The sequence below is a fragment of the Emydura macquarii genome, unplaced genomic scaffold (assembly GCF_026122565.2).
Source record: "Emydura macquarii macquarii isolate MOO-44397 ecotype Brisbane River unplaced genomic scaffold, CSIRO-AGI_Emac_v2 contig_2393, whole genome shotgun sequence".
Lineage (NCBI taxonomy): Eukaryota > Metazoa > Chordata > Testudines > Chelidae > Emydura > Emydura macquarii.
Genome location: NW_027132530.1, coordinates 99,968 through 127,674, shown reverse-complemented (window position 1 = coordinate 127,674; position 27,707 = coordinate 99,968). Strand labels below are relative to the sequence as shown.

At 46.4% G+C, this 27,707-nt stretch overlaps 1 protein-coding gene across 2 annotated transcripts; it reads right to left on the bottom strand.

Annotated features, from left to right (window-relative positions):
* Window positions 1–14,750: 14,750 nt before the first annotated feature.
* On the bottom strand, window positions 14,751–23,270 carry LOC137161868 (E3 ubiquitin-protein ligase TRIM39-like). Of its 2 annotated transcripts, none has more exons than XM_067561380.1 (7): window positions 22,768–23,270; window positions 20,496–20,591; window positions 19,346–19,576; window positions 19,026–19,048; window positions 18,197–18,312; window positions 16,757–16,816; window positions 14,751–15,391 (listed from the first exon to the last, which is right to left on the bottom strand). In XM_067561380.1, exons 1-7 carry the CDS (start codon window positions 23,218–23,220, stop codon window positions 14,877–14,879), a joined length of 1,494 nt encoding a protein of 497 aa, XP_067417481.1. In that variant the 5' UTR covers window positions 23,221–23,270; the 3' UTR covers window positions 14,751–14,876. The 2 variants fall into 2 exon arrangements, with proteins under 2 accessions (XP_067417481.1, XP_067417482.1); XM_067561381.1 differs by having other exon boundaries at window positions 23,043–23,173.
* Window positions 23,271–27,707: the final 4,437 nt, after the last annotated feature.

Below are 27,707 nucleotides of genomic sequence, written 5' to 3'. Positions count from 1 at the left end.
CCTTCCCCGTCCCCTAGGAAGATGGGATGATCTGGAGCAAAATGTTGTCGTTACTCTGCAGCCTGTCAGGGTGAGAAGGGCAATTGGGAAGATTGCCAAATTAGCGTTAGTCCATTTCACAGCCGGATTTCACCAAGGCTTTTTCCCTGCAGACAGACACTCTACACTCCACCATGCTGCAAAAACCCTTGGTTACATTATTACAACATAGACCTGACCCCTCCTATCGGGATTTAATCTACAAGATACTTTTAAGCCCCGCCACTGTAGCCCATGGGGCTAACCTGCTAGTTTACTATATTATATAATCTGTTTTTCTGTCAGTTTGATTGATTACATTATTTTGGCTTATATTTTTGTACTGAATAATTTCAGTAGACATCATTGCCTCGTATTTCAGTGTAATGCAAGGATCCTACAGTCCTGTATCCTGTATGATTAGCTAGAGCAAGTTAGCATCAGTGTTTGTAACCTTTGGCATAGATAAGTAGCCTACTGGTTACCCCTTTTGACTTGGGGAACTGAATGTGTTTAACAAAAGTCTGGAACATAGCGGTAACCACAAGGGACATCACAAGCACTTGGAAGTAACGGTTCAGGCCAAAGATAACGTTTTGAGAAGGAGATCATCAGGATTAATATGTATGGAGATGTTATTAATATGTAAGACTATGCAGACCCATGCAGTGAGTGTACCCTAAGATTTATGTGGGTGAAGAAATAAGATTTGGGCGTGGACATGAATATTCAGGATTGTGCCCAGACCCTATAGGAGGGCAAACCACTATGTGGAGTTACCTTCTTTAAGCTCCAAGTTCTCTTTTGTTTAGCTATCAGCACAGCCGTTGCAGTATTGCTTGGCTACTCACCACTTGACTCTGACCTCCACCATCTCAGGACAGAGGAACTTGGACCATCAGATGCCAGAGCCGAGACTGGTCCTTCATCTCTCACTGCCATGTCCCCAAGGAAGGGTGTGAGTATGTTAGTTTAGGTGACCTGGTAGTTTAGGTACCATCAGTGCCTATAGAACTGCACAATTTCTTTCTGACTCTGTGGGTTGGCGCGTTGATAACTTTTCCTTTATTTTAATAAAGATCTCTAAAGTCTGGCTTCAGCCTCAGCGTGAGTGTCCTTGCCACACCCCTCCGGGGTCCTTGCAAAGTAGTGAATTGTCTACATTTAATTCCTAATTCTGTAGTCTGATTTTGGCACAAGAACCTAATTATCTTCTGGACAGACCATCGATGAGCCTATAATAAGTCGGCCCTATAAAATTCAGGTTAAAACCAGTAACAGAGCCTTTGAGCCGTATGTTAGAAAAGAGCAGAATTCAAAGAATCACTTTGGCGGATCCCGTGACACTGTCCCCAGGGCAGCACATTCCCCCAGCAGCGCGGGGAGCAGGCAGGGTCAGGAACTGATTTTCCTCTCTGCTCCTCACCTTCTTCCCAGGAAAGACAGTCTGCACCGGGACGCTGCAGGAAATGGAGCTGGGTAGGGTTGGGAGCTGGGAACCTCCCTCCCCGCTTATTGTTCCTGTTCCCCTTTCCATCTCTCCACTCTCCCTTCTGCATGGAAGAACTGGTTACTGTCCTGCCATTCCAGTGGGTGTTTCCTCTCCAATAGCTACTGCCACTGCTAACAACAGTGTGTGCCTGGATGTGTCGGGGGCAGCAGCTGTGGGACTCACAGACACACAGAGATGAGATGAGGAGGGGCCGTTTGTGCAGAGTCACTTTCCTGCATGTCCCCAGCACTTTCCCCCAGCTCTCTCTCACCTCCTGGAGTCTCCGGCTCAGGAGTTGATGCAGGCAAAGCCCAGTGCGGCTCCAGGGGCTGATTCCAGCCACCAGTGAAAGTCCCCCCCTCGACTGGGCACAGAGGGGCGTTAATGATGCTCTATCCCAGCACAGACCCCACTGGGCAGCAGCAGCTGCTCAGCCCAGGCTCCCAGATGACAATGGAGGCAGCAGCATGTGTCCCAGGAAGCCCAGCTAACTCTAGGGCTCTAGTACCCTGAGCGCAAAGAGAATCTGACACCAGCCTTCAATGTCTAAGCAATTCCAGAACCCTCTGCTGGGGCAGCTAGTGACCGAGCCTCCCTGTGCTGCCCTGCAATCCCCAGGGACAGTCAGGCCAATGCTGATTCATTTGCCCATCTGGACTCATGCTGGAACCGGAGAACTAGTTCAAACCGATATTTCATACTGAAACCAGAACCGAATCTGAACCATAATTGTATTTTACTGATGGAACCTGCACTGAACTGAACAGAAAAAAAGGAGGTGGGGATAACAGTGAAAATAAAGATTCAGCATTTGTTAAACTCAATATGTTTAAAAACCATAGTGATTCATCTTCATTTGAAGAGAAAACAACAAAACAGCCAATGGGCTGGTGCTGGCTCCCAGAACGGCTGCCCCAGGACAGTGAGAAGAGAATGAGAACAGAAGGGAGCCAGCCAACAAGATCAGGGAGGGAGAGGGAGGCTTGGGAGCTGGCTGCACACCATGGGAGGCAGAGGGGGGTCTAGTGGCAGATGAACCATCTCTGAGATGCCTCCCTGGGGAGAGAAGACGTGGGATGCTCCCTGGGCTCTGAAGTTCATAACAACTCTTCAAGTCCAAGGGCAAAGGTAATGGCTCCCCAGCCTTTTCCTCTTATATGGGCCTCCTCCCACCATCCCCAACTCCTGGGGTAGCTCCTCCCTCCAGTTGCTACACTTGAGGCAGGGTTCATGCTCCAAACTCCGTTCCCCACTGAAGCTAGCTGCAGGCTCACTCCCAACCTGCCCAGAGCACTGTCTGATACCCACCTCCAACCTCCGCCTCAACCTCAGAGTTGCAGCTGCCGGGTACATACCCAACCGCCCCACCTCCCGGGGCAGTGTTTGATACCCACCTCCAACCCCCCGCCCCACCCCAGAGTTGTTCTTTCTCCTCACCCATCCTGGCTGGCTACAAGCTCAGCTTCAGAGCCAAGTTCTGCGTGGGAGGCAGGCCAGTCTGCCTGCAGCACAGTGTGTTCCTGGTGGTGCCACTGGCGCAGTCTTGTTGCAGCACTGAGCAGCGACTACTGAGCTGGGCATGGAGCATGCCTCAGCGACTCTTGAAGCTCAGGGATTTTTGCCAGGACATGACCACCTCAAGCCACGAGCTTCACCTGACAGAAGCAGAATGGAGGGCTTTGGAAGGCATCTCAATTGCACTGAAATCTGATTAAGTGATGACAAAGATTCTTCAATACGAATGAGTAACCACTGGTGAATTGATGGTGCGTGGTTAAAATACCAAGTGGAAATATCAAAAGTCTCTTCTCCGTTTACTGAATCCTTACTTGATTCAATGAAAAACTGGGGAAAAAAATCTGTTAGAACTAATATCTTTCTCTCGTATATATCCCTTTGATCCTAGAGATCAATTCCCATTTTCAGAAGAGGACAGAGTCAAGGCAAAATTTCATTTCACCAAAATGTAGATGAAGATAGAAATGCTTGAGCCAGAAGTCAGAAATAATGATGTCATAGAATCAATGTCAGACATGTCTGAAATTGAAAGATGAACTTCTTCTGAAAGCTTGTAAAAATCTCCAAAAAGAAAGTGATATCTGGATGAAGGATAGACCAAAAAAGGACTGGTCCCATTCTTGATTCATTCGCAGATGAGCTACATCTCAATTAAGAAAGAAAACATACTGAACTAATGGGAACATCAGAAAAATGTCATGCCCAGGCTGTATCAACTAGCAAAAAATGTACCGGCAGTTCTAAAGAACACTAGTGAGTTCTGAAAGAAAATTTTTGGGCCTCAAATGTATCCTTTCACTGCAGAGGTCCAATATAACAAAGCAACTAATTAAAGTTGATATTTTAGGTTGCTCAAATTGTTCAGAAAAAAAATTGAGTTTAATTGACAACACAAAAACACTAGGAAATTCATTTAAAGTTAAACTTAAAAAATAAATGGTCAAAAATCAAAACACTTTCCATTTCAGCTCTCTTTTTTGAATTTACCTTCACAAAGACTGAGATAGGATTTAAACCAATGACCGAACTTTTAATTTTTGTTTCTTTGGGTGGCTTGAACAGGAAACGAAACGGAACCTGAACCAAACCAAATATCGAACACTCTGAATTCAGACCCCCAAAATAATAATATTGTTGTAAGTAAATTAAAGACTACATTGGGAGGTGTTGGGGTGGGGAGGGAGATATTCGCCTTGTAAATTCGGAGCCCTTAGGGGGAAGTCTCCTGCCCATCCACCCACAATGCTTGTTTGACCATTTCCAGGAAAATAATTCCCCACTAGCTCCTGGGTGGAGCAGCCCCTTCACCCTCTTCAGTCCTGTCAACCCCAAACACTTCATATTCAGGAATCAGACCCGCAAAATAATGAGATTGACTTAAAAAATATCAAAGACTAAATTGGGAGCAGGGTGTGTTCGGTGGGGGAGATATTTGCCTTGTAAATTCTCAGCCCTTAGGGGGAAGTCCCTGTCCACCCACCCCCAATGTCTGTTTGAAGATTTCTAGGGAAAAAGAGTCCCTGTATTCCAGCTCTGTTCCCCTGAGCCCCAGAATTCTCCACTGCCCCCTGATTCCTGTGTTTTTCCTCATCCTCCCTTCAGCTGCCCCACATTCCTATGGCCCCATCCCACCCCTGGCATCCCTGTTCACCCTCCTCCTACCCCCTCACACAGCTCTGGTCACCCCGCAATGTCCTCTGGCTCTCAGAGCCCCCTGCCCCTATTCAGTCCCCTTCCAGCACCCACACACCTCCTCTGGCTCCCTGATGTTGCTGTCCCAACCTTAATCCCTCACATTTACTGCAAACAATGGGAGCTGGCAGCCGGCTTCCCTCTGCACAATGCAGGTAAGCACAGTCAGCCCAAGGGGGGACAGCTTGCTGCTGAATACAGGCTGCAACTGGGAGAAGGGATGGTGGGCAGGTCTCACCTTCTCTTCACATGGGGCACTCCCTGGAAGCAGGTGGCTGGTTCCCAGTAAGGGATGTCCAGGAGAGGCTGGGGTCTCTGCTCGTCTCTCGGGGAGCACAGAGAATGTTCCTCCCTCAATAGGAAACCTCTCCTGTCTGCAGACAGGGTTCTGGGGTCCCCAGCGGCAGAAGGCGAGGCCCTGGGATCCAATATTGCCAACCCCAAATGTTCAAAAGCATGAGTCAGGCTCACCAAAAATCATGAGATTATGTAAAAATAATTGATTTGATGTTCTAGTTGCCTTCTGCTCTTTGAGCCTTTAGGGTGCACTGGGGTCACATTTTGAAGCTTTCTCCACAGCCACGAGGGCTAGAAATTTATGTTTGCTTTAAGAACGAAGGCTGAAATCATCACTTAGCCACCTGACATGGGCAACACTGTGCACATACAAGAGGGAAGTGGGGCCCTGTCCAGGCACTGGGATGCACTGTGCCTTTAAGGACAGAGCCCTGGGAAATGACAGCTAAGATCCCAAGAAAAGCAGGAAGAAAAGTCCCTCTGCCCCACACCCTATTTTTGCAACCACTGTAGTTGGCTCATCACATGATCTGTCCATCCCTATTCTTGGTATCCCTTCTGCCACTTCTGGCAGTGCCTGTACCCAGTTCTCAAGCCCGGATCCTACCCCCAGGCCCTGATTTAGCCCCTCAGCCCCTCTCCTTCCTCTGCCCCCAGTTGTTGGACCTACTATGTATTCAGTTTAGCATCTGCCAAGATTCTGACGCTCCCTCCCCCTCCGATTTGCCCCTTTGCTCCCCGGATCAGCTGGGGGCTCCTTATCAGCCCAAGGGGGGCAGAGTGGGGCAGGGCCAGGCGGTGTCAGCAGATCTCACTGAGCATCCTCCGTTCACACTAGCACTCTTCCGTTCACACAGCCGGAGAAAGGCTGTGTGGGGCAGCGGATGGGAACGTGACCCCGGCTCCCACCCGCATGTCCCCGCAGGGGTCGCTGCTGTCCCAGCCCTCATGGCGGGGCGGGCTGCCCGGCTTCACACGGGTCGGGTCGGGTCGCCCTGCTGCGAACAATGGGAGCTGGCGGCCAGGTGTCCCGGCCCAGAGCGGGGAATCGCAGCCAGGTCAGCCTGGGCCAATCCCTCCCCTGAAGCCTGGGTGTAACCGGAAGGCATCGCTCCGGGGCAGAGCTGGGGGTTGGGAAGGTCTCTCTTACCTTCCCTGCAAGCGGGGCCGGGCCGGGCCGGGCCGGGCCCTCCCCGGGAGCAGGGAGGCTGGGTCGGGTGCCGGGAAGGCGACGCCAAGGCGTGTCCTGGCCAGGCTGGGCTCTCTCTCTCTCTGCACCGGGAGAGTCTCCTGCGGGGCAGCGGGAATGTTACTCCGGGATATTCACCTCCCCGGCTGCAGCCGGGCTCCGGGGACCTCCCAGCAGCAGCTGCTGGGTCTCAGCGGTCTGGCAAGGAGCCTGGCCTCCCCAGCACGGAGAGCCGGAGTCGCTGCAGGGAGACTAGAGCACAGAGCAATTCACTTCCTGCGGCGCTGCTGCTGCTGCTGCTGCGGGGTGGGAGTCGGGACTGAGCGTGACCGTCCCCACCCCAGCGATCGCTCCCAGAGTCGTTACCCAGCTGCTCCTGGGTCCTAGCGATCAAGTGATTTCACTGCAGCCACCCTGCCCCAGACCTGCCTCCTGGGGCCCCACACCCTCTAGATACAGGCAGCTTCTCTCAGCATTAAGGGGCATCTTGCATAGAAGCCACCGTGTGAATAAGTGGACACACAGGAGAGGTCCAGATCCCGGAGAGGGGGGAGAAGCGGGGTTTCTGTGGAGATGGGGCCTTGTTCCAGAGAGTCCCTGATATCAAGGACGAGGGGGTGATGATCGGTCCTGGTCCTAGAGCGGCTGCCCGGAGCAGCGGGGGGGACACGTTTCTCGGTGACACCCCACCCTAGACAAAGGAATGTAATTTCCCCCTGGGAGTTACTGCCATAGGACTTTGAAAGAGGACATGTATTTACATCTCACACAGACCCATCAAGCTAAGCAGGGGTGGCGTGACCCCATCAATTATATTAGAGGAGGCAGGAACTAAAAGGTTTACATTTTAGCAGCGAGAAAGCAGCAGGACACAGACTGCCTTCAAGGCAGACTCCCTATGGCCTGCCTCACAGCTGGGCCTGGACATAGACTGTTCTCTAGAGGTCACCATCAGAAGAATCCATTTCAAAGGTTCACTGGACTCTGAAAGGGGCTCAGCCAGGATTGTGTTTAAACTGAGCTGTTTGGTGCCTCCCAGGAAAGTCACCAACTGCTGCACGTTGACTCCTTAAAGGGAGAACAACCCTTAACATTCCTCTGATTGTTCCAGGACAAGGATGTTTTGAAACACCCCTTCCTGGGGAACTTTGGGGCTGGGCAGAATATGAAGTCACCTCACGGTTGTTGACTAAGGCTGTTGGAGATTGGAGCAGAGCCTTAAACTGAAGAGGGATTTTATCTTTCATGGGAAATCTAAGCTTTATTATTTCTGAGTCTGCAGTTCACATCTCAGTCCATACAAGACTCCCGTCCAGACAAGCCCGAGAAAATGGATTTCAGTTTTAAATTTTCCAACTTTAGGGCTGGGCAGAGTGTGAAGTCACCTCACGGTTGTTGACCAAGGCTGTTAGAGGTTGGAGCAATTCCAGGGATTGCAAGCAGGCACCAGGATACAAAGCGTTGAGCCAGGGCTGCCTAATACATGGAGTGCATGCTAGCTGTTTACTGGGCAACCCAGGCAGAGGAACACGAAGGCCAAGCACCATGAGGCACTCAGGATTACAGGTTAGAGCTGACCCAGCACTTCACCAGTCTGGATTGCATCCCAGGACGTGACAGAGCCTTAAACTGAAGAGGGATTTTATCTTTCATGGGAAATCTAAGTTTTAAATGAAGTGGGTTAGAGCCCACGAAAGCTTATGCCTACAGAAATTTAATTTGTTAGTCTTTAAAGTGCTACAGGACTCTGGTTTTTTCTAAGTTTTATTATTTCTGTCTGCAGTTCACATCTCAGCCCATACAAGACTCCGGTCCAAACAAGCCCAAGAAAATGGATTTCAGTTTTAAATTTTCCAACACCACAGACAGAGAAGGAAAAGGAACAATTTGTGGCACAGACAGAGAAAACTTAACTAACTCCACACAGTTTGTTTGAGGGAGTCAGGGTGCTTTGCCCAGACTAATTAAGACAGCAGAGAGGGTGATGCAGAGAAGAGGGGAGAGTGTTTGCTTTGGGGTGATTATCCATTCATAAATCTAACCCCTTTACTGCCCCTGCCCCAGGAGCTCCTGTTCATTGCCACAGAGATGGGTAAATCTCCCCAGCATTAGGTGCTGCTAGGGACATGTTTGCTCTGTCAGAGATGTCAGAGTCTAAGAAGACTGAGGGTACGTCTACCCTGCAAATATAGACCTGTGGCAGTAAGTTTCAGAGCCCAGGTCAACTGACTCAGGCTCAGGGGTTCAGCTTTGGGGCTAAAATAACAATGTAGCTATTCAGGTTTGGACTGGAGCCTGGGCTCTGAAACCTGGTGAGGAGGAGGGTCTCAGGTTCCAGCCCCCGCAGGAATGGCTCCAGTATTGTTTTTAGCCATGCAGCCTGCTTTGACAAGCCCTCTAGATGCCTAACAACATCATCAGGTGCCTTTGAAAATCCACCCCTCAGTCATTTTTAAAAAGATGCTTCCGAAAAACAGGCCCAAAATCTAAAATATTTAATGACAATAGTACGGGGCTAAGAATGACAAGGTCTGACAGTCAGTGCTAAATATCTGAACAGACCCATTTTGAATGTTTATTGCTAAAGGCATTAACAGATTTCCTTGTAAATTCCTTGTAAATTCTCAGAAGATATGTTCTGTACTCTGTACTCTTGGCGCGGTGCCAAACATAATTGTGGGCCCCCATGGGGGTAATAGGGCAAGGCGCGGCGGGGGCGGCCCCACTCCTCCCAGCCCAGCATGAAGGCCCTGTTTAGAAACAGCAGCTGCCAGACGCACACTGGCTCACTTGGTCCTGTGCTGCCCGTGTGCCCCTTCCCCTTGGGGGTCTGCACCACGTGCTGCGCCATACTGCCTCTCACCCAGTATGTATGCCAACATCAAGTGGACATGTGATGGTTTCAGCCTTCATTCCTAAAGAAAAAGTAAGTTTCTATCCTCGTGGCTGTGGAGAACATTTTAAAATTTGAGCTTTGCAATATTGCATGCCAGGGCCTCACTTGCTTCTGCTGGGGACCCCAAAACTCTGGCTACAGATGGGATAAGTTTCCTATCAAGGGAGGTGTGATCCATCCGTGCCTAGGGTAGCCTTGCAAATGCCAAGTCCGGGCAGGCTGTAGAAGGAGAGCAGATTCGCCCAACACCGGTGGGTGACACTGAAGTCAGACTTCCCAACCAGCCACAAACAGTCCTTCTGATTCCCCACACTGGTTATCAAGAAGCTAAAATAAAAATATACACAGCCCCCTTTATTGCATTTCAGTCTCTGGCTCCCAATCGCCCAGTAGGTCCAGTAAAGAGATCAGTTATTTAAAACTCTGTGCTCTTTACCAAAAGGTTTCTCCTGACCCCAAAGGGTCAGCCACAGTACCAGATCAATATAAGTTTAGATCTTACCCAAAATATCACACTGCCAGCCAATGCTTTAGTAAATAAATCTAAATGTTTATTATAAAAAGAAAGAAAGAAACTATAAGAGAAATGTTAAAGGATTAAAGCAATCAGACACATATAGTTGATTTGAAAGTCCAAATATATCAGGTTTCTAATAGAATTGTGGAGTTTGCAGGCTTGTATAATCCCTCTGGTGTACATCCAGTACCTGGATGGGTCTCAGTCCTTTGTTTCACAGTTTCAGTTCAGTTGATCCAGAGGTAGGCTGAAGATTGAAGAGAAAATGGATGTCGTGCAGCTGCCTTTTATGTCCTTTGGCCTTTGCCATGCTGCTTGTGGAAATTTACAGGAATAAGATGGAGTCCAGGGTCACATGAGTGACTGGTGACTCATCAGGTATATCCCTGGCTTCTCCTGCTGGCCCATTGTACCTGTGAGTTTCTTTAATGGGCCATTAAGCAGGCTATTGCTGCAGCCATCCTGTCTGGGGTGTGGCCCAGACACAGCACAATTTGAGATACAGATATATCAACCATATCCATAACTTCCATTACACATATAGTACATGAACATGAACATCATCATCTTACTTAGCACATCATAGCCTTTCTAACAGGGTGTGTCCCTGCCTGTGGATGTCTGTGGAAGTACAATGCCTGCCAAAGGTTTGCAGTTTGATACAGCACCACAGCATGAGAGGGAGCCCAAAGTGCTCAGCAGTCCCATAGTTTTCAGGCTGCACCTCAGGAAACCCCTTCACAACCTCCTAGTGTAGATAACCCCCCAGAGACTGCCTCTTGGAGCACGTTCCTTCCTATTAAGACCCTTGTGATGACCACAGCAATAGCCAGGATGCAGAAGAAATATAAGTAACTTATTTCATATTTTTGGCCACCTGTGAGTATAATTTAATATATCTAGAAACAAAAAGGAGAATTGGCACCATGTCCCCAGTCACCTCTTTACAGTGTACAGCTGAGGAATTCCTGATTTATAGAATCCTAGAAATGTAGGGCTGGAAGAGACCTTGAGATGTCATATAGTCCATCCTCCTGTGCTGAGGCAGGACCAAGTACAACCTAGACCATCCCTGACAGGTATTTGACTAAACTGTTCTTAAAAAAAACTCTAATGATGGGGATTCCACAACTGCCCTAGATAACCTGTTCCACTACTTAACTATCCCTAGAGTTAGAAATATTTTCTTAATATCTAACCTAATCTCCCTTGCTAATTCAATTACTTCTTCTTCTACCTCTGGTGGACATGAAAAACAATAGATTACCATCCTCTTTATAACAGCCCTTAATATATTTCAAGACTGTTATCAGGTGCTCCCTCAGCCTCCTCATCTCTAGACTAAATATGCCCAGGGCTTTTTTTTATCCTTTCCTCAAAGGTCAGTTTTTCTAAACCTTTATAATTTTTTTTGCTCTTGTCTAGACTCTCTGCAATGCATCCCCATCTTTCTTAAAGTGAGGTGCCCATGGATATATACAGCACAGGAAACAGATCAGAGGCTTGTTGGCACCCTATCACTGTGTAAGCAGGGTCTGAAGAGCTCTCCTCTGACATCCAGTGATGAGCTGGGGAGAGAAGACTTTAAGAACCAACCTTGTCTGCATAGACATGCCCATTCTGCCTAGGTGCACAGTATGATGGGGTTGCTTTGCCCAAATGATGATTTGTGGCTAGTGTTGGATTGCAAATTACTTTGTTATTGTGTGCCAAAATAATAAAGTGCTGTTTCCTTTGTTGTTTGAATAAAGGACAGCTGAATTGTCCTTGGCACACCCTGACTGAGGGCACTCATCCTCAACAGAACTGAACTCAATAAGCAAGGAGCAAGGGTGCCAAAGACCAGTGGAGAAAACTGAGGGTGAGGATTGGTGCTTGTGCTTGGTGATGCTCAAAGAGTTCTCAATACCATTTGACCATTCTCCTATCTACTATTTAATAACACAGCTGATTAAACTCAGCTGGGAGTCTTTCATTTTGCTAGAGCTGAAATCACTGACAACCAAGTCTGTGGCAGTGGCAAAGAGATTGACAGTGCAGTGACCAGTGGAAGAGTGAACAATAACACAGACATCAATGGTTCAGTGTCAGAGTGATTGACAGTGCAGCGGCCAGTATTATGAGAGAATTAGACTTGACAAAATGGCAGGTCTTTTGTGCATTCAGCCACCATTAACTGGAAGTGAGAACATCATGTAGTTGGGAATAACTTGAGCTTTGTGTGAGTATAACAAAATAGATGCAGCTGCAGTTTTGCTGATAAGGATACAGTAAAACTGGAAGGACAATGAGAATGAGTGGAAGTGTGGATAGCTGACCTTGGATCTAGGTGTTCCCGATTAAGAGTTTTTGCTGATGTTATGACTAGGAACTGCTTACTGATGTTAGGAAAATTGTTAATTTGCAAGGGGTTACTATGAGGTTATGTGCTTTGTTCTGAGCAACCTATAAAAAGATGTCAGAGTATGTAAGTTGGAGAAGTTCGGAGAAGTTTTCTATGAGCTCAGAGGCTGACTTCCCACTCCTCAGCAACTAAAAGGCTGGTCACTGGAAATTTACCACTAGCCACTCAACACCATCTCAGACTTTGGGTTGCTCTAGACTATTGCTGCTTTAGATGCGTGCTGTAGACTTAATAAGAAATTATTTTTGTTTTGGGTGAAAGCACTGATGTTTGTGCCAATCATTTATCGGATGGAGGAGCTGTGTCCTGATTGAGTTATTCCTGAAACTGCCTGGAGAGGGGAAAATAGAAATTACCATAGTTTTGCTTTCAGAAATTCCCAGATAACACCAGCACCAAAGTGAATGATGGCATAGTGGCGGCAGCAGGCAGCAACACAGAGTGAATGGTGCAGCAGCAGCTGCTGAAGCATTGCTCCACTTCTTCCACCCCACACTGGGGTGGGAGGTGAACTCATGAAAATGCACCTCTGAATTCTGAGTTGTCACTGACTAAGAACAACAGAGAGTGGGTGTGGTGGAGGGAGAGGGGAGTGGTATGTTAAAGGAACATTTGTGTGTTGGACTTTCACACCGCAATATGAGAACTTGAGTGTGGCAGGGTGCCTGCCCCATAGTGGCCTTGAAAGGCTTTGGAGGGCCTTTGGAGAGGCTGTACAATAGGTAGCCAATAGGAAGGGGCTGCGTGGCAGCCAATCAGGGTCCAGAAGGCCAATATAAAAGGGAGCTGCAGAGCAGAGCAAGAAGAATGCTCCCAAGGGTGTGAAGAGGGAGGACTGTCAGCACCATAGACAGAGCAGTGGCTGGCTGCTGGGACTCAGCAGAGCTGAATGCCCTGACACGAGGGCAGAAACGGTACTGGGGCTGCAGGGAAGTGGCCCAGGGAAATCCACAGAGGAGTTGGGGGAGACACAGCAAAAGGCTGCCACACGCAGGGTTCCTGGGCCAGGATCCGGAGTTGTGGGTTGGCCTGGGGTGAAACAACCAAGTGGGGAAGCAAATCCCATGACTCTGTCCTCAAAAGTTGCATCTTGAAATTAAAAAGGAACAAACAAGAGCTGTTTTTAATACTTTACAGTAAGGACTTGTCAAAGTTAAAAGGAGTTAAGAAGCTTTAATAACCATAGCATATGGAAAAGCGATCCATGGATATTGAGAACAGTCTTCTAATGGCACTGTAGTAGTACCAATGTCCGGGAACTAATGTATGGAATTAGTGAGTTACAGTTTACTCTTCCATTAACATTTTATAAATCTCTCTCGTGTGTCCTTTTCTTCTCCCTTTCATATTGCTGATTTTTATTCATTATTTCTGATCCCGGTTTATCTCTCTCTGTGTTTCCTCAATAGTCCTCTAATTTCAGTCACAGATTATTCCCTCTAAAATTTTCCATTCTTTTCCCCGATTTTATCCCTTCCTCTTTCAATACCCCCTGTCTCTTTTCCCTCTCACGGGTGTTTTCCTTTTATTCTTTTCATTTCTAGTTTTCACACTTTCTGCAGGACTCTCTGTTTGTTCTTGTTTTACTTTGATTCACCTTTTCTTCTTGCTGCTTCTGTTTCCACTGGTAAAAGCTGCTCTGTCCCTGTCTCTTCCAGCATTGCCAGCCGCAAAAGTTTAAAAATCCTGAGTCTAACCCCCCAAAAATGGACCCAAAATTATGAGATTTTTAAAAAAATTATACAATGAATTTTGGACCATCTTTTGATTGTTGAATTCCTCCTGCCCATTCCTCATGCAAGTGTGACAATGTCACGGTGTTGCCAGCTCTCCTGACCCTCCAGCCCCCACACATACCCCTGCCTCTTGCAGCTCCAGGGGTTCTTCACTCCCCTTCCTCTTCCCATCCCTGGTGCTCCAGGGAGTGAGGGGGAAAAGATTCCAGGGCCCACAGAAAAGAGGAAATAGAGGGCTAGGTAGATTGGAGTCGTCCAGGGTCATAGAGATTGGGATGAGTGAGGCTAGAGAAGGCCATTGTTTTCATTCCCAGTGGGTTACTCCTAAGGTTACCATATGTCCGGGTTTTCCAGGACATAGCCTCTTTCTTGAGCTTTCTTTTTCTGTATGGGCAGATTTTTCAAATAACAGGCAATGTCTGGAAGGTTTGGCAGAGCAGACAAGCTGCAGCTTAGAAAGGGCCCTGATTGGTCTGCTTACTGATTGGTCTTTCCTTGCAGCCACAGCTGTTTGGTCCATTCCCATGCAAGCCACAGCTGCTGGATCCCCCCATCCCTACCCAGGCCCCAGCTCCCAGCCCTGGGGACGAGGTCCCACAGGGAGGCACTGACTGATGGCTGTTGCTGCATCCTGGGCTGGCACCAGCTGCTCTGCCACCGTAACAAGGAGCAACACTGCCCTCCACTTCCAGTGAGTACCCCTACTGCAGGTACTTTCTCTGGCACTTCCAACTGTTCCCCTCCCCCTTCCTCCTCCAGCAGTGTCCTCTTTTTGGGAACGTGAAATATGGTAATCCTAGCTATTCCCCTCTACCCCCTCTGTCTCACTGATAGTCTTAGATGGGATCCCCAGAGTTCTCCTGGACCACAGAGGACAGTGAGAAAGGATCTGCCAAATCCACAGGGCAATGGGTCAGTGAGATTGGCTTCTCCCCCTCGATCTCGCCCTGCTATCTATGGTTGGACATTCCAGAGGGTCCATGGAGCCTTCGAAGTCCCAGAGACTGCATGGTGGAATGTCTGCAAGAACACAGGAGTCCTCCAGGGTCAAAAGGAATCAGATGTTGGTGGCTAGAGAGGCTAATCTGAGATTCCCCAGGGTATACTCCCCCATGTCTCAATGACACAGTCTGAGCTGGGATCCTGGCCCCACCCAGAGCCAGGGGCAGATTTTCTCCCCAGTGAAAGAGGCTGGTGGGAAAGTGAAGATCGGGGCCTCATTACCAGCATCAAAAAATGTCACCTGCCCCCGTTCATAGTCCAGAGAAACCCTGATCTTCCTAGGGACCCAGCTCAAGGGCAGGGGGCTCTCAGGGGAGGTAAGAGCCTGGAACTGCTCTTCCCACTGTCCCATGGCCCAAATCCCCCCCTCAGGGTTAGGACTGATCCATCCTTTCCTCCTCACAGACTCTCTGGCCACCCCCACAGCCCAGAGTACCCCATCCCCCACCTCCACCTCCCAGTAATGTCTCCCTGAGGTGAATCCCTCACAGCCCAGTACACAGGCCCTAGAGTCAAATCTCTCAGGATCCTCAGGCACATTATGCCATTTCTTCCCCCATTTCACAGTTTTCCAATCTTCAGACAGGATGAGGTTGGGATGAGCTGTGTCTGGATCCAGAGTCACTTTCACTGAGGAGAGAGAATCAGAGCATTAGAGGCAGAGCTCACCCCTGGGGGAGGCTGGGACCTTTTCGTACACGTCCCAGCAGCCCTGTTCTGGCTGGGACAGTCCTGGATTCCAGGGAGCTGCCTCTGTCCTGGGCACCTGAGACTGAGCAGAGCCATCACTGAAGATTCTAATTCTGTGTAATGTGAGCCACTTCATTAGTTTCTCATTTGTTTCTCCAAGTTTCAAGTCCCTGCTCCCTCTGCTGGGGTTGCTCCATTCCCAGAAGCAGAGACACAGCAAGGAAGGTGTCAAACTTTTAGTGTGGAGAGAGCAGAGGAAGCAGGTTCCAGCTTTAAAACCCAGAGGAAAGCTCCATCCCCTAAATACATTCTCCATTCCCAGGCCGGAGAACAGTGAGGGTGATGCACATGGGGGGAACAGCCACTTAAGTCCAGCAGGTAGGAGGTGTGGTGTACCCATCTCCAATCCAGAGAGAAGGGAGGAGGTGCTGGTGTCTGTAACTGTGGTTCACAAATGTACTGTTGTATAGATTAGTCTATTAATTAGGTTAAGCTCATTAACATATATGTTGATTGGATTACTATGCTTACCTGTGGTTAGGCATCTGCTGATATTCCCCTCCAAAATACCCTAAACTGGTACAAACTGCCTTCTTGCAGTTACTTACTATCAGCAGTTGCAACACTTATTAGAAAACAATAAACAAAGCCTTGTGCCAGCTTGGAACTTAAGGTCACTGTTAGTTTACTTACATACGCTAAATTCATCAAGTAACTATTCCTACTCACGCTATAAAACCTTATACTAATGCTAACTTCTTAAGCTATTCTTATAAAGCTAGGTCTACAGATCTCTTCTATTTCTGCTCTCAATTCCTCACTCCTTTATCTTCTAATTTCTACTATAATTATTACATGGCTATATATCAGTGGGACAGCATCTCCCCAATTCATGAAACAGTTACCAGCCTCAATGGGGAAGCCCAGCCCTGTCAAAGAAAAGGTAGGATGTTGCAGAAGAGTGATTGTGGAAACCCCCTCTACAGGGGTAAAGGAGTGGGACATGTCAGCCCACAGGCGAAAGATCTCTCTACTCATTCCTCTCAGTGTAATATTAAAAGGTCTAGGAATGCCTATGAAAACCCCTGGGTCAGACTTAAGGGTGTTTGGATGCTGGTCAGTGAGAATGTTTCTGTTCATTGGCGTAGGCATGAATTCAGCACTAAGGTTGACATCAGGATTGCTTGTGTGACTTCAGCTCGGGATCTTCTTATGAGTGAATTGTTTTTAGCATTGTGTGTGTCATGGCTGGTGTTGGGCTGGTTGGGAATTTTCTCCTAATTTAAAGATAATGTGAAATCTCACCCTGTCTGTATGATCGTAGGGTTTCCTCGATTTTTGCCTTGAGTTCAGAGCACAATGTATCTGGAGGATAAAAGAGATGAGATTTCAGGCTATCCTATTTATAACATCATTCCCACTCAACTGATATAGCTGTGTTTTAATTATGACAGAGAAAGACAGAGGGACAGACACACTCATATTTAATATAAATATAAGCTAATCTGACACCTTCTTTTTCTTCTTTGATTCAGCATCTCACAGCAATGGAATCAACAGTTATTAAGCCTCAGTCACAACCATCCTAGGAGATACAACCTTTAAGAAATATTTACTTTTCCCTCATCATCACCTCCCACCCTCCAGATCCCAGCTTCTTTGCTCATTCACCTATTGTATTTTGTCAGACCCTAGACTCAGATTCTGCAAAGACTTCAGTGTAAATATAATTTTATGCATTTTCATCCCTTTGACATTAATGGGATGCTAAGAATTTGCAGCATCAGAGCTCTTAATAGTAAGTTCTTTGGGTTTATTTACTCAACATCAATGCAGAGCTTAGCACAATGGGGCCCTCATCCTCTATAAACTGAAATACATATAATAGTAAAATTATTTCATAAGTGTGGAAATTCAAGCAGGGAGAGGGTTGATTCAATGGATCAGATTAATCCCTGAACTAGGAAAGGGATAGAGGGGGCCAATTTGTGAGTCCCCAATTCACTGGCTGCAGAGGCCCATGCAGACTTTGGCAGAGGCTAGGGAAGACCTGAGATACAGCCAGAGCAGCACCCCTGTAATTCTGTGACCCCCGTGGGATTTGCAAGTTCTGTAGTTGGAAGAGAAAATCAGGAACTCCAAATATAGGCCATTTTGCTAAATTTGGGCCTTAATGTTGTGACCTTTAGTAAGTCAAGAATTAATATGACATATCCTGACACCTGGGCCCCTGTTACACCTGCTCAGCTGCACTACTTTCCACCTTTATTAAATAGATATGTAAAGTATTTATCAAAAACAATGAGAGTTCTGTAGCACTTAAAGACTAACAAATTTAATTTCAGCAGGCATAAGCTTTCGTGGGCTTCAACCCACTTCTTCAGATGCAGTTGGTAGAAATAATACAACAAATATAGGTAACACATATAAGAGGGAACATATGTATATGGATATTGGATATATATATGTTGCCTTCTATATGTGTTACCTATATTTGTTGTATTATTTCTACCAGCTGCATCTGACGAAGTGGGTTGAAGCCCACGAAAGCTTATGCCTGCAGAAATTAAATTTGTTAGTCTTTAAGTGCTACAGAACTCTCGTTGTTTTTGCTGTATACAGACTAACACGGCTACCCCTCTGGAACTCTTCTGAAGTATTTATGAATCAAGTGGCCAGAGCCTGTCTCCTCTCTCAGTCTCAGAGGCTCATGCCAATTTCCCCTCCTTGATCCCTTCTCAGTACCTTTGATTTTCCTCAAAGTCTCCATTAGAGTAATATTTTTCTGGGAGAAATCACTGATGCTGTTTTCTAGTTCAGGAGAAATCTCCACTGGCTCCTGGAACTTCCCCTTTTCATAGCTGGAGAGAAACAATTTCAATGTATATTATTTCTATTAGTGACTCATTATAATTTCCTGTTATTTGAAGTTGTTATTCTAATGAACCTGGAGTTAGAATTTTTCTACTTCTCCCAGAGCCGTTGAAGCACAGTCCATAGCAGTCCATCTTTCCCCCAAAGGTCCCCTTAATATTCTTCAACTCTGGCCTGGAGAGACCAGCTCTGGGGATAAAAGGGGAATTGAGTCTCTATGGCCAGTTCACTTGATGGCCTCCATGCTCTGATGGACTGGAGGTTCCCACGTTCAGTGTTGTAGAAATCTGTTCACTAGGGAACTAGACTGATACACCAACTCCCTCCACCCCAGCTCATTCCACACAGGTCTCCTTACTCCTCAGGTGAGAGAGACTTTTGCTCTCTGCTGACCTGGCTTGGACTGCAGTTTCCCAACAGTGAAAGACTATATTTCATTCCCAGAATCCTGAGGCAGCCTGTCCTCCAGACATGTAGCATCTCTAGGAAATACTTTAGATCAATATTTTCCACTGAACAGAGAATTCCAGAGTCTTCTCTGAAAAGATGAGAACCTCAGGATTAAGTTCATCAGAGAGATTTGTACCCAAAATGTGACCCTGCCCCACATATTTTGCTGTGTAGACCTGGGAAGATGTGGTATTAACATGCTTCCCTAGCTCTTTCACAGCATGTGTGGGAGTGAGAAGGAACCACGTACCTGCTCAAGGTGCTTCTGACATCCTGGAGGGAAAAGAGAGAGAAAAAGAATCTCAGACCCACTTGAAACACACTGGGGATCCCAGGGAAAGGATTTTGCAAATCTTGGGAAAAGAGGCCCTGACCTGACTCCAGGACCATGATTAGCTCAGCTAGTGGGGCTCTTCCATCGCTAATATCTCTGTGTATCTAATTCTTCAAGGAAAAATAGGAATTCACATTTCAGGAATTCTCTCACTGAGTTGCACTGACTGTTGGACTCCAGTGCCCATGACTCAGGAGCTGTCCTGTCCCTATGGAGGGATCTGAGTTATTTCTCACCTGCAGGAATTCACTTGCTGGCTTCTGGCACTTCCCCTCTGTCTCACTGATCAGTTCACCGAGACAGGAAATCTCCTCAGAGAGTTTAGCGAGATTTTCATTCTCTATCATCATAATCTTCTTATCCAGGTTTTCCAGCTGGGCCAGTAGGAGTTGTTCTTGTTCCACCAGGAACTTCCTCAGTTGTTGAAATTCAGATACAATCTTCTCCCTCTCAGTTTGTGTCTTTTTCTATTAAAAATAATAGGGAAAGGGCTGCTCAGGGACATGGTTGAAAACTGGTAACCTTTCATGGAGTGTGGAGTATGTAGGTGGGAGAATTTCTTTGCACATTCTAAGACATCTAACACCTACCTGAGACCTGTGGTTACTAGAAAGAGGATTTTCTCACACCTTCCAGTTTGGTCCCTAGATCTCTTAAAGGGATATTCTCATGTCTGACATAGTTAGGATATTGAGTTACAACGGGCCTTTAAAAATGTCGATCCAAGGCAGCAGGAGGCACAGCTCAGTACTAGAGCTGGGTGAAGTTTTCTGCACTAAACCTTTTTGCAAGTAAAATGCAGATTTTGTTAGCCCTGAAACATATCATGAATTCCTGTTAATTTCACCCAATGTTTTGGGTAAATAAATTAATAAATAAAAATTCATGGGGAAAAAAACCCCAAGAAAATATTTTGATTTTTCAATTTCAAGTTAGTTTTTGTTTGAAAATGTCCATCTTTTTCATGGTCAAAATTGAAACAAAACATTTTGCCCAAGAAAAAATGAAATATTTTATTTGCTCAATTTTTTTAAAATTATTTTTGTTTTGACCCATTTGTTCCCAATTTCCAGCCAATGAAAAGTTCTGTTATCTTCAGAGAGCTGAGCATTGGATACATATAGTTCACATTCTCAAGATTCATCAAAGCCACAAAAGCTGGAATTGATTAATTACCAGAAATGAAAGCTTACACTCTGTATATGGAGAAGAGGATTTTTCAGGCTGTCTGTGCAGAGGTGTGTGCACATGTGTGCACACACATAGAGCAGCCGTGGTCATGGAGCAACAGACAAAAGCCTACATTCCCTGAGGCCACAAAGGAATCTGCTTACAAACAAGCCTTGTACCCCATGTCAAAGCAGGTTACTAACAACAGGAACCTACCAGATACTCCTGGCTTCTCTTCTCTCTACTCAATTTAAATCCCAGCAATGTTTCTCTCTCTTCTCTCAGAATCTTCAAATGGATCTGGATTTTTTCCTGAATCAACAGAAATGATTTGGGTTTGATTTTAATTTTTAGGGGTGAGAGTGGGGGGAGGGGATCTTTTTCAACCAAAAAAACTGACTCTACTGATGAAAGGAGAATCTAGTGGATTTATGACAGCTGAAATACTAAGGAAGTGGGTCATATTAGTGGAGACAGACAGTATTTTATATTCAGACGCTGAAATTATTTGACCTTGTTTCTCCACTGATTTATAGCAACACGAAACTGGGGTCACACCCTTGGATTGATCTTTCACAGTGTGAAATAACCTGTGTTAGAGAAGGTTTAGCCAACAAATTGATTCAAATCCCAGAAGCCCCAATGGTTAGAAAATGTAGCTGGAATTCTCATAGAAGCCCAACTCCCATTGACTTTTCAGTCCTGAACTTCTGGGGATTGGACTGGTTGGAAACAAAAGTGGACAAACCATTTTAGACATGTTGATTTTTGTGACGATTGGTTGGGGTTTGCCCTAGTGCTGTCCTGAACCTTTCAGTAGCAATGCCACTGGGTGGCTCTGCTACAGTTCTCAGCAAAGCCACATTATAGGATAGCAGCATATGGACTAATGGAACCACTTTGGCTGGTCCTTCAGACTGACGCAAGGCAGCACCATCCAGGGGTTACTTTGGCTGCAATCAGGTTTAATCCAAATGATACCTGACATGAACCTGCGCTACCTGGAGCCCTCTAGTGCATCAGCTCAAGGTTCTTAGGGGCCACACCATGTTTAGAACAGTGAGTTCCTCTAATGCACACCAGCATCTAGGTTTAACCCCTCATGGAGCAACAATGGAATTCAGAATCCCAAGAAGAAACTTCATCTCCTTGCTGGCTTGGGTCCTTTCTCAAGGATTTTTTCCCCTTCTAAGAGACTGCATCACTTCTAGGTCTTCTAGAGCGGCAACCACATGGTCTCGTGGTTGGAGCACTGGTGTGGGCCTTGAGAGACCTGTCTTCTATTTTCTCCCCTGCCACTGTCCTGCTGGATGACCTTAAGCAAATAACTTTCTCTTTCTGGGCCTCAGTTTCCCCTCCCACCCTGTATTTTTCTTGTCGGATTAGCTTGTAATTTGCTCAGAGCAGGGATTGTGCCTCATACAATTTTGTGCAGGGTCCAGCAGAATCAAGTTCATATCTCATTTTGGGGTCTGTAGTGGCTACTGGGATGCAAATAACAATAATAATGAATGCCATGATACAAAACAGTAACAACGATGTAGGAGAGTAAAGAGTTAAAAGCTGGACAAGTGGCCAGGCCTAAATTACAGGGAACGGGGTCATGGCAAGGACAAGCCTTGTTTCTCTTACATTGGTGTGAATGTTTAGTTAGTGTCTGTTATCTCTCTTCTTCTCCTCCCTTTTCTGGCCATCTGTGTAGGGGATGAGCCTATTGCTGTTTCTGTGCAAGATTTTATAGTGGGAAGAAAGCATTATCTTCCTTCTGCCCCTGGCATGCCTTTACTTTAAAGAATGTCAGTGTAAAATTGATAGGTTTTAGGGTGATGTGCCTGCCCTCTGTAATCCTGTAAACAACAAACGGGGGCGGGTATAATTATATTCATTATGTAGTTATTAATATTCATTTTATAGGTGTCGATGTAACCAAATAAGGGTCTATGGGGAGTTGCTGGAAATGTATACATTTACATACTGTTATGGATAAAAGAATTGTAAAGTAACCCCTTCTTCGCTCAGTCACAGCATCGAGGTGGAAGGAGCAGGCAATAAAGGGTTTTGTCTCCCCAATCTGCCCCCGGGGACAACCTGTTTGATTATTTCTAACAAACAACATCAGCTTTTTCACTTGATGGTCCCCAGCCTGAAGGAAACACTTTCACAAAGATTGGCCTGCAGGTACTATGATTTAAATCTCACTGCTCATTTAACAGCATCTGTCCTGTAGATAGTTCCCTTTGTTCACCAGTGGGAACTGGGTTTGAAAAAGTTTCAGCTTCTTAGGTAAACGTTTCCCACATTAGAAACCTTTAAAGTCTTCATTTTTGCTGTTTTTGCCACACAGCCATATCATTTACGTTTTATAACATTTTCCATACAGTGCAGGCTTTACAGATCTGAACAATGCAGTCACACCTGTGAAAGGCAACTTACACCTGTCATTAAAATCCAAAGCTGTTACTCATTAAACAAATAAGCAATTCTGTACCTTGTACTCCTGGGCAGCCTCCTCTATGGGAACCACAGTGTGAGCTCGGTGAGCCCAGGACAGATGGCAAACCACACAGATGAGAGTTTGATCTTCTTCACAGAACAGTTTCAGAGCCTCCTGGTGTTCCCCACACATCCTCTCCCCTCCTGATCCCTTTCCTGCCTGGAAACTCAGTTGTCTGGCTATTTCTATGACATTTGACAGCTGCCTATTGGGCCTGAGGTTTCTCTGTTGCACAGTTTGTCTGCACTGAGGGCAGGAGATGGCTGTACCTGATGATCCCCAGCACTGGGTGATGCAGGCATGGCAGAAATTGTGCCCACACTCCAGAGTGACAGGTTCCCTGAAATACTTCAGACAGATGGGACAACTAGCTTCATCCTGGAGACGTTCCACCGAGTTCTCTGCACCCATGGCTCCCTCTGGGCAGTGTAACAGGGTAAAGTACATTCCTGAGCTCAGAACTAAGCCCCTCCTGCAGCAGCAACTGGGTGTTTCCCTTCCTGAAACTGACTCAGCTGTTTGCTGATCCGGAAGAAGCACACTGGTATCATTACAGCTCCGGACTGGGGGCTTTTGTGCAGACACCACTAGGCTGGGCTCTTCAACCAGTCCCCTGTGGTGTGGAGAGTCCCTGGGGCTTCATATGGACTTCAGCATCCACCTGTGACTATGAGCGTTCAGTAGCTGGGGCCATGTGTCTAAGGAAGGAAGAGAAATTCACAGGCTATAAACTTGGTTTAACTGGAATCAGTGTTTCAATATCCTGAGTCTCATTCACACTAATCCTGCTCTGACAATGACCATCCTTCCCAGAATGTTGTATGTCCTGTGGGGTCTCCCTGTTTCCATTTCTCATGTATTAAAAGAAATTAATAATATTTTTAGAACATTCCTTTGGGGCACAAGCGAGAAACCAAGACTGGCTCTCCACAAATTCCAGCTCTCCCTATCTCTGGCGGGATTTCATTTTCCCTACTTGACTAATAATCCTATTTCCTTTTTGTTAAGTCATCTTGGTGGCTGTTGGATATGACTGCACCGACCTCACCATGGGTTTCCATTGAATGAGAACTGGTTCTCCATCTACCCCTTTCATGCATTGTAGGATTGAATTATTATAGATTGAGTGGTTCCCAAGCTCGCACAATGGCTGTTGTGGAGGAAGCTCGGTTAAACTTGGTTAGAAAGCTCTGCTTCCATCCCTTCTTCCATGTAGAAGTGGTTTTATGGAGCAATCCAGTTTTTAAAATCAGTGGCAAAGCTTTGCTCTGGAGGGATTGGATGGAGAGAGGAATTATGACCATGTCACTGCTAATTGACAATCATATAATTACCCATTTGCAATTATAAGAAAGCTCACTGCGAGCTATTTACAAGTATATGTACTGCATTTCGAATAATAATAGATTCATAGAAATGTAGGACTGGAGTGGACCTCAAGGGGTTTTCTAATCCAGTCCCCTGATCTCAAGGAAGGATTAAATATTATCTAGCCCATCCCTGACAGGTGTTTGTCTAACCTGCTCTTAACAATCTCCAATGACAAAGATTCCACAACTTCCTTAGGCGATTTATTCCAGCGCTTAACGACCCTGACAGTTAGGAAGTTTTTCCTAATGTCCAACATAAACTGCCTTTGCAATTTAAACCCATTACTTCTTGTGCTATCCTCAGAGGCTAATGAGAACAATTTTTCTCCCTTCTCCTTGTAACAGCTTTTATGTAGTTGAAACTGTTATCACATCCCCCCTTAGTTTTAGACTAAACAAACTCATTTTTTTCAATCTTCCCTCACAGATCATGTTTTCTAGGCCTGCAATAATGTTTGTTGCTTTTCTCTGGACTTTCTCGAACTTGTCCATATCTTTCCTGAAACGTGACACGTAGAGCTGGACACAATACTTCAGTTGAGGCCTAATTAGCGCGGAGTAAAGCAGAAGAATTACTTCTTGTGTCTTGCTTACAACACTCCTGTTAACATCTGTGACCCTAGAGCATAGGGTAGCCCAGCTAAAAGTGCCAAGCTCAGGGCAGGCTGCAAAAAGGAGAACAGATTCTCCCAACACTGGTGCCTCATACTGAAGTTAGATTCGCCAGCCAGTCACAAACAGTTTTCCTGATTCCGCACACTGCTTAACAAGAAGCCCTGCATCCTGTCCCCCGCCAAAAGAAAAAGAAAGAAAAGATCTACACATCCCCCTTTATTGCATATCAGTTTCTGGCTCGCAATCAGCAAATAGGCCCAATCAGCAACTAGTAAAGAGATGTTATTTAAAAATCTATTCCCTTTGCAAAAAGTTCTCCTGATCCCCAAAGGGTCAGCCACATTACCAGATCAATATTAGTTTGAATCTTACCCAAAAATATCACGCTGCCAGCCAATCTTTTATTATCTAAAACTAAAGGTTTATTATACGAGGAAAGAAACAAGATGAGAGATGTTAAATGATCAAAGCAATCAAATACATACATCTGACTTCAAAGTCCATATATGTCAGATTCTCAGCAGTATTGGTGAATTTGCTTGCTTGTACAGTTCCTCTAGACTACATCCAATACCTGGATGGGTCTGTCAGTCCTTTGTTTCAAAGCTTCAATTGTAAAGAAGTTGATCCAGAGGTAAGCAGGAATGAAGACAAAATGGAGATGTTGCAGCTGCCTTTTATATTCTCTGCCATATGACTTGCACATCCTGTGTTTCAAATACAGGCTCACAGCACATGGACAGTGAAAAGCTCTTGGAGTCCCTGTTCACAAGCATGTCCCCACATCTCCTGCTGGCTTATAGGTGTAGCCCCTGGCTTCGCTCTCTGGACCATTGTACATCTGGTTGCCCTTTGTGATGTTCCCCTAATGCAATCTGGACAGGTGAACTGCTGTGTCAACCCAATCCCCCACTCCTGGAGTCCATCTTACTCGGCTCTGCTGTGAGAACCCCCACTCCTGGGCTGTTCACGCACAGCCTCCAGCAAGCAAGTTGCTCCTAACTGAATGAGTGAGTGAGTGCTTCTAGCCAGTCACTCTTCGGATTATGCAGCAGAATGACCCCAGCCATACTCCCAATCCCAGATGCCACCCTAGGAACTTCCATTTTACAATGCTCAGTAAAGCTCAGTGAACCATATAAGCTCCTATAAATTCATTGATTTAACAAAGAAATTGATATGCCCCAGCCTTGTTATGCCAAGTGGAGTCTCCAACACACTTCAAACCAGATGCACTGCTTTAGGTAAAACAAACAAATGTATTAACTATAGAAGGATTTTAAGTGATTATAAGTCAAAGGATAACAAGTCAGATTTGGTCAAGAGAAAACAAAAGCAAATGCATTCTAAACTAAGCTTAACACTTTCAGCAACCTTATAAACTTAGGTGATTCCCACCACAGGCTGGCTGGTTTCCCTTCAGCCAGGCTCTCCCCTGTGGTCAGCATGTCAGTTGCTTGGTGGTGTGTGTAGATGGAGGTGGAAGACAGAGAGCATGGCAAATGCACTTCTGGCTACCAGGCCGGAGTGACCCTGGGGATTGCTCTGTTCAGCGACTCCGTCCTGGGTTCTAGTGAGATTGATTACACTGTGTTCCTTGTGTGTGTGTCTTTTATCCCCCAACATGTTATGTGTGTAATATTGTCTGGGTTTGGCAGCTTTGAAAAGTTGTGAAGTTGTATGATTGAATAATGTTATTGGCTAGCCTGTGAAACAAAGTGTTTGGTAACACAGTCAAGCTGTCAGCCATTTACCTTTTTATTTTTGTTTATGAAAATTAATCAAATAAATAAATTAAATGAAGATTGCAATACAGCCACCCTGCTTCAGACCCCCTTCTCCGGGGACCCACATTCCCTAGGAACAGGCAGCTCTTCTCAGCATTAAGGAGCCATTGTGCATAGAAGGGCATCATGTCAATGGGCAAACAGAAAGGAGACATCCAGATAGTACATCTTTAGAGACTGGGGAACACCCCCAAGAGTCTCCAGTTCTAACCTGGACATGGGGGTGATGGGTACCTGGTCCTAGAGAGGTTGCTCTGAATCTAGAGAGGCGGGGGATATGTTTCCCAGTGACACTGATTCTGTGTGGGGTTCACTCTGATAAGAGACTGATCCAAATAGCAATTTTAAAAATGTGGTCTCTTTTCTCACAGTATTTCAGTTCCACCCACGCTCTGTAGATGTCCTTCAGTCCTGAGAAACAGTTTGCTCCCCACAATTCCTGAGGGCATTCTGCGCCATTACACACATGCAGAATTCATGTTTCCTGCAGATTTATTTGCTTTCCACAGAAAAAATGACTTCTGATGGAGAAGCAAAGGGCAGCCACAAGAGCAGTCACACACTCTTCCCCAGCAGCAGGTGCCTCCGTTTCTGCGCTTGGAGCAGCTGGAAGAGGTGTAAATCACCATGGGGATGGGTACAGGGATGGGCATGTGAGAGAAACTCTGTCCTTCCTGCTCTTTATGACAGTGTGCCTGGAGCTGAGGAGGGGCAGGGCTGGGAATGCCCTGGCATGTCCACTTGCTAGTCCGAGTTGGGCTTGGGGGGCAGAGGATGGGACTTCTTCCCCTGCATGGGCTGCTCCAAGGGCTGGGTCAGATCCATCCCTGGGAACATCCCCCAGCTGCAGAAAGCTCCACACACACCCTGCTTCCTATCCACATCACTCACCAGCCATGGGGGGAGGGGTCAGTGTATGGGGAGCTGCCCCGTCTGCCCAATCCCCATGTATGTGAACCCCCACACACACCCCTGATGAGCCCCATCCCTCTGCATCCAGACCCACCACATCATAGAATCATAGAGTTGGAAGGGACCTCAGGAGGTCATCTAGTCCAACCCCCTGCTCAGAGCAGGACTAACCTCAGCTAAATAATCCCAGCGAGGGTTTTGTCAAGCCACAGCTTAAAAACCTCTAAAGATGGAGATTCCACCACCTCCC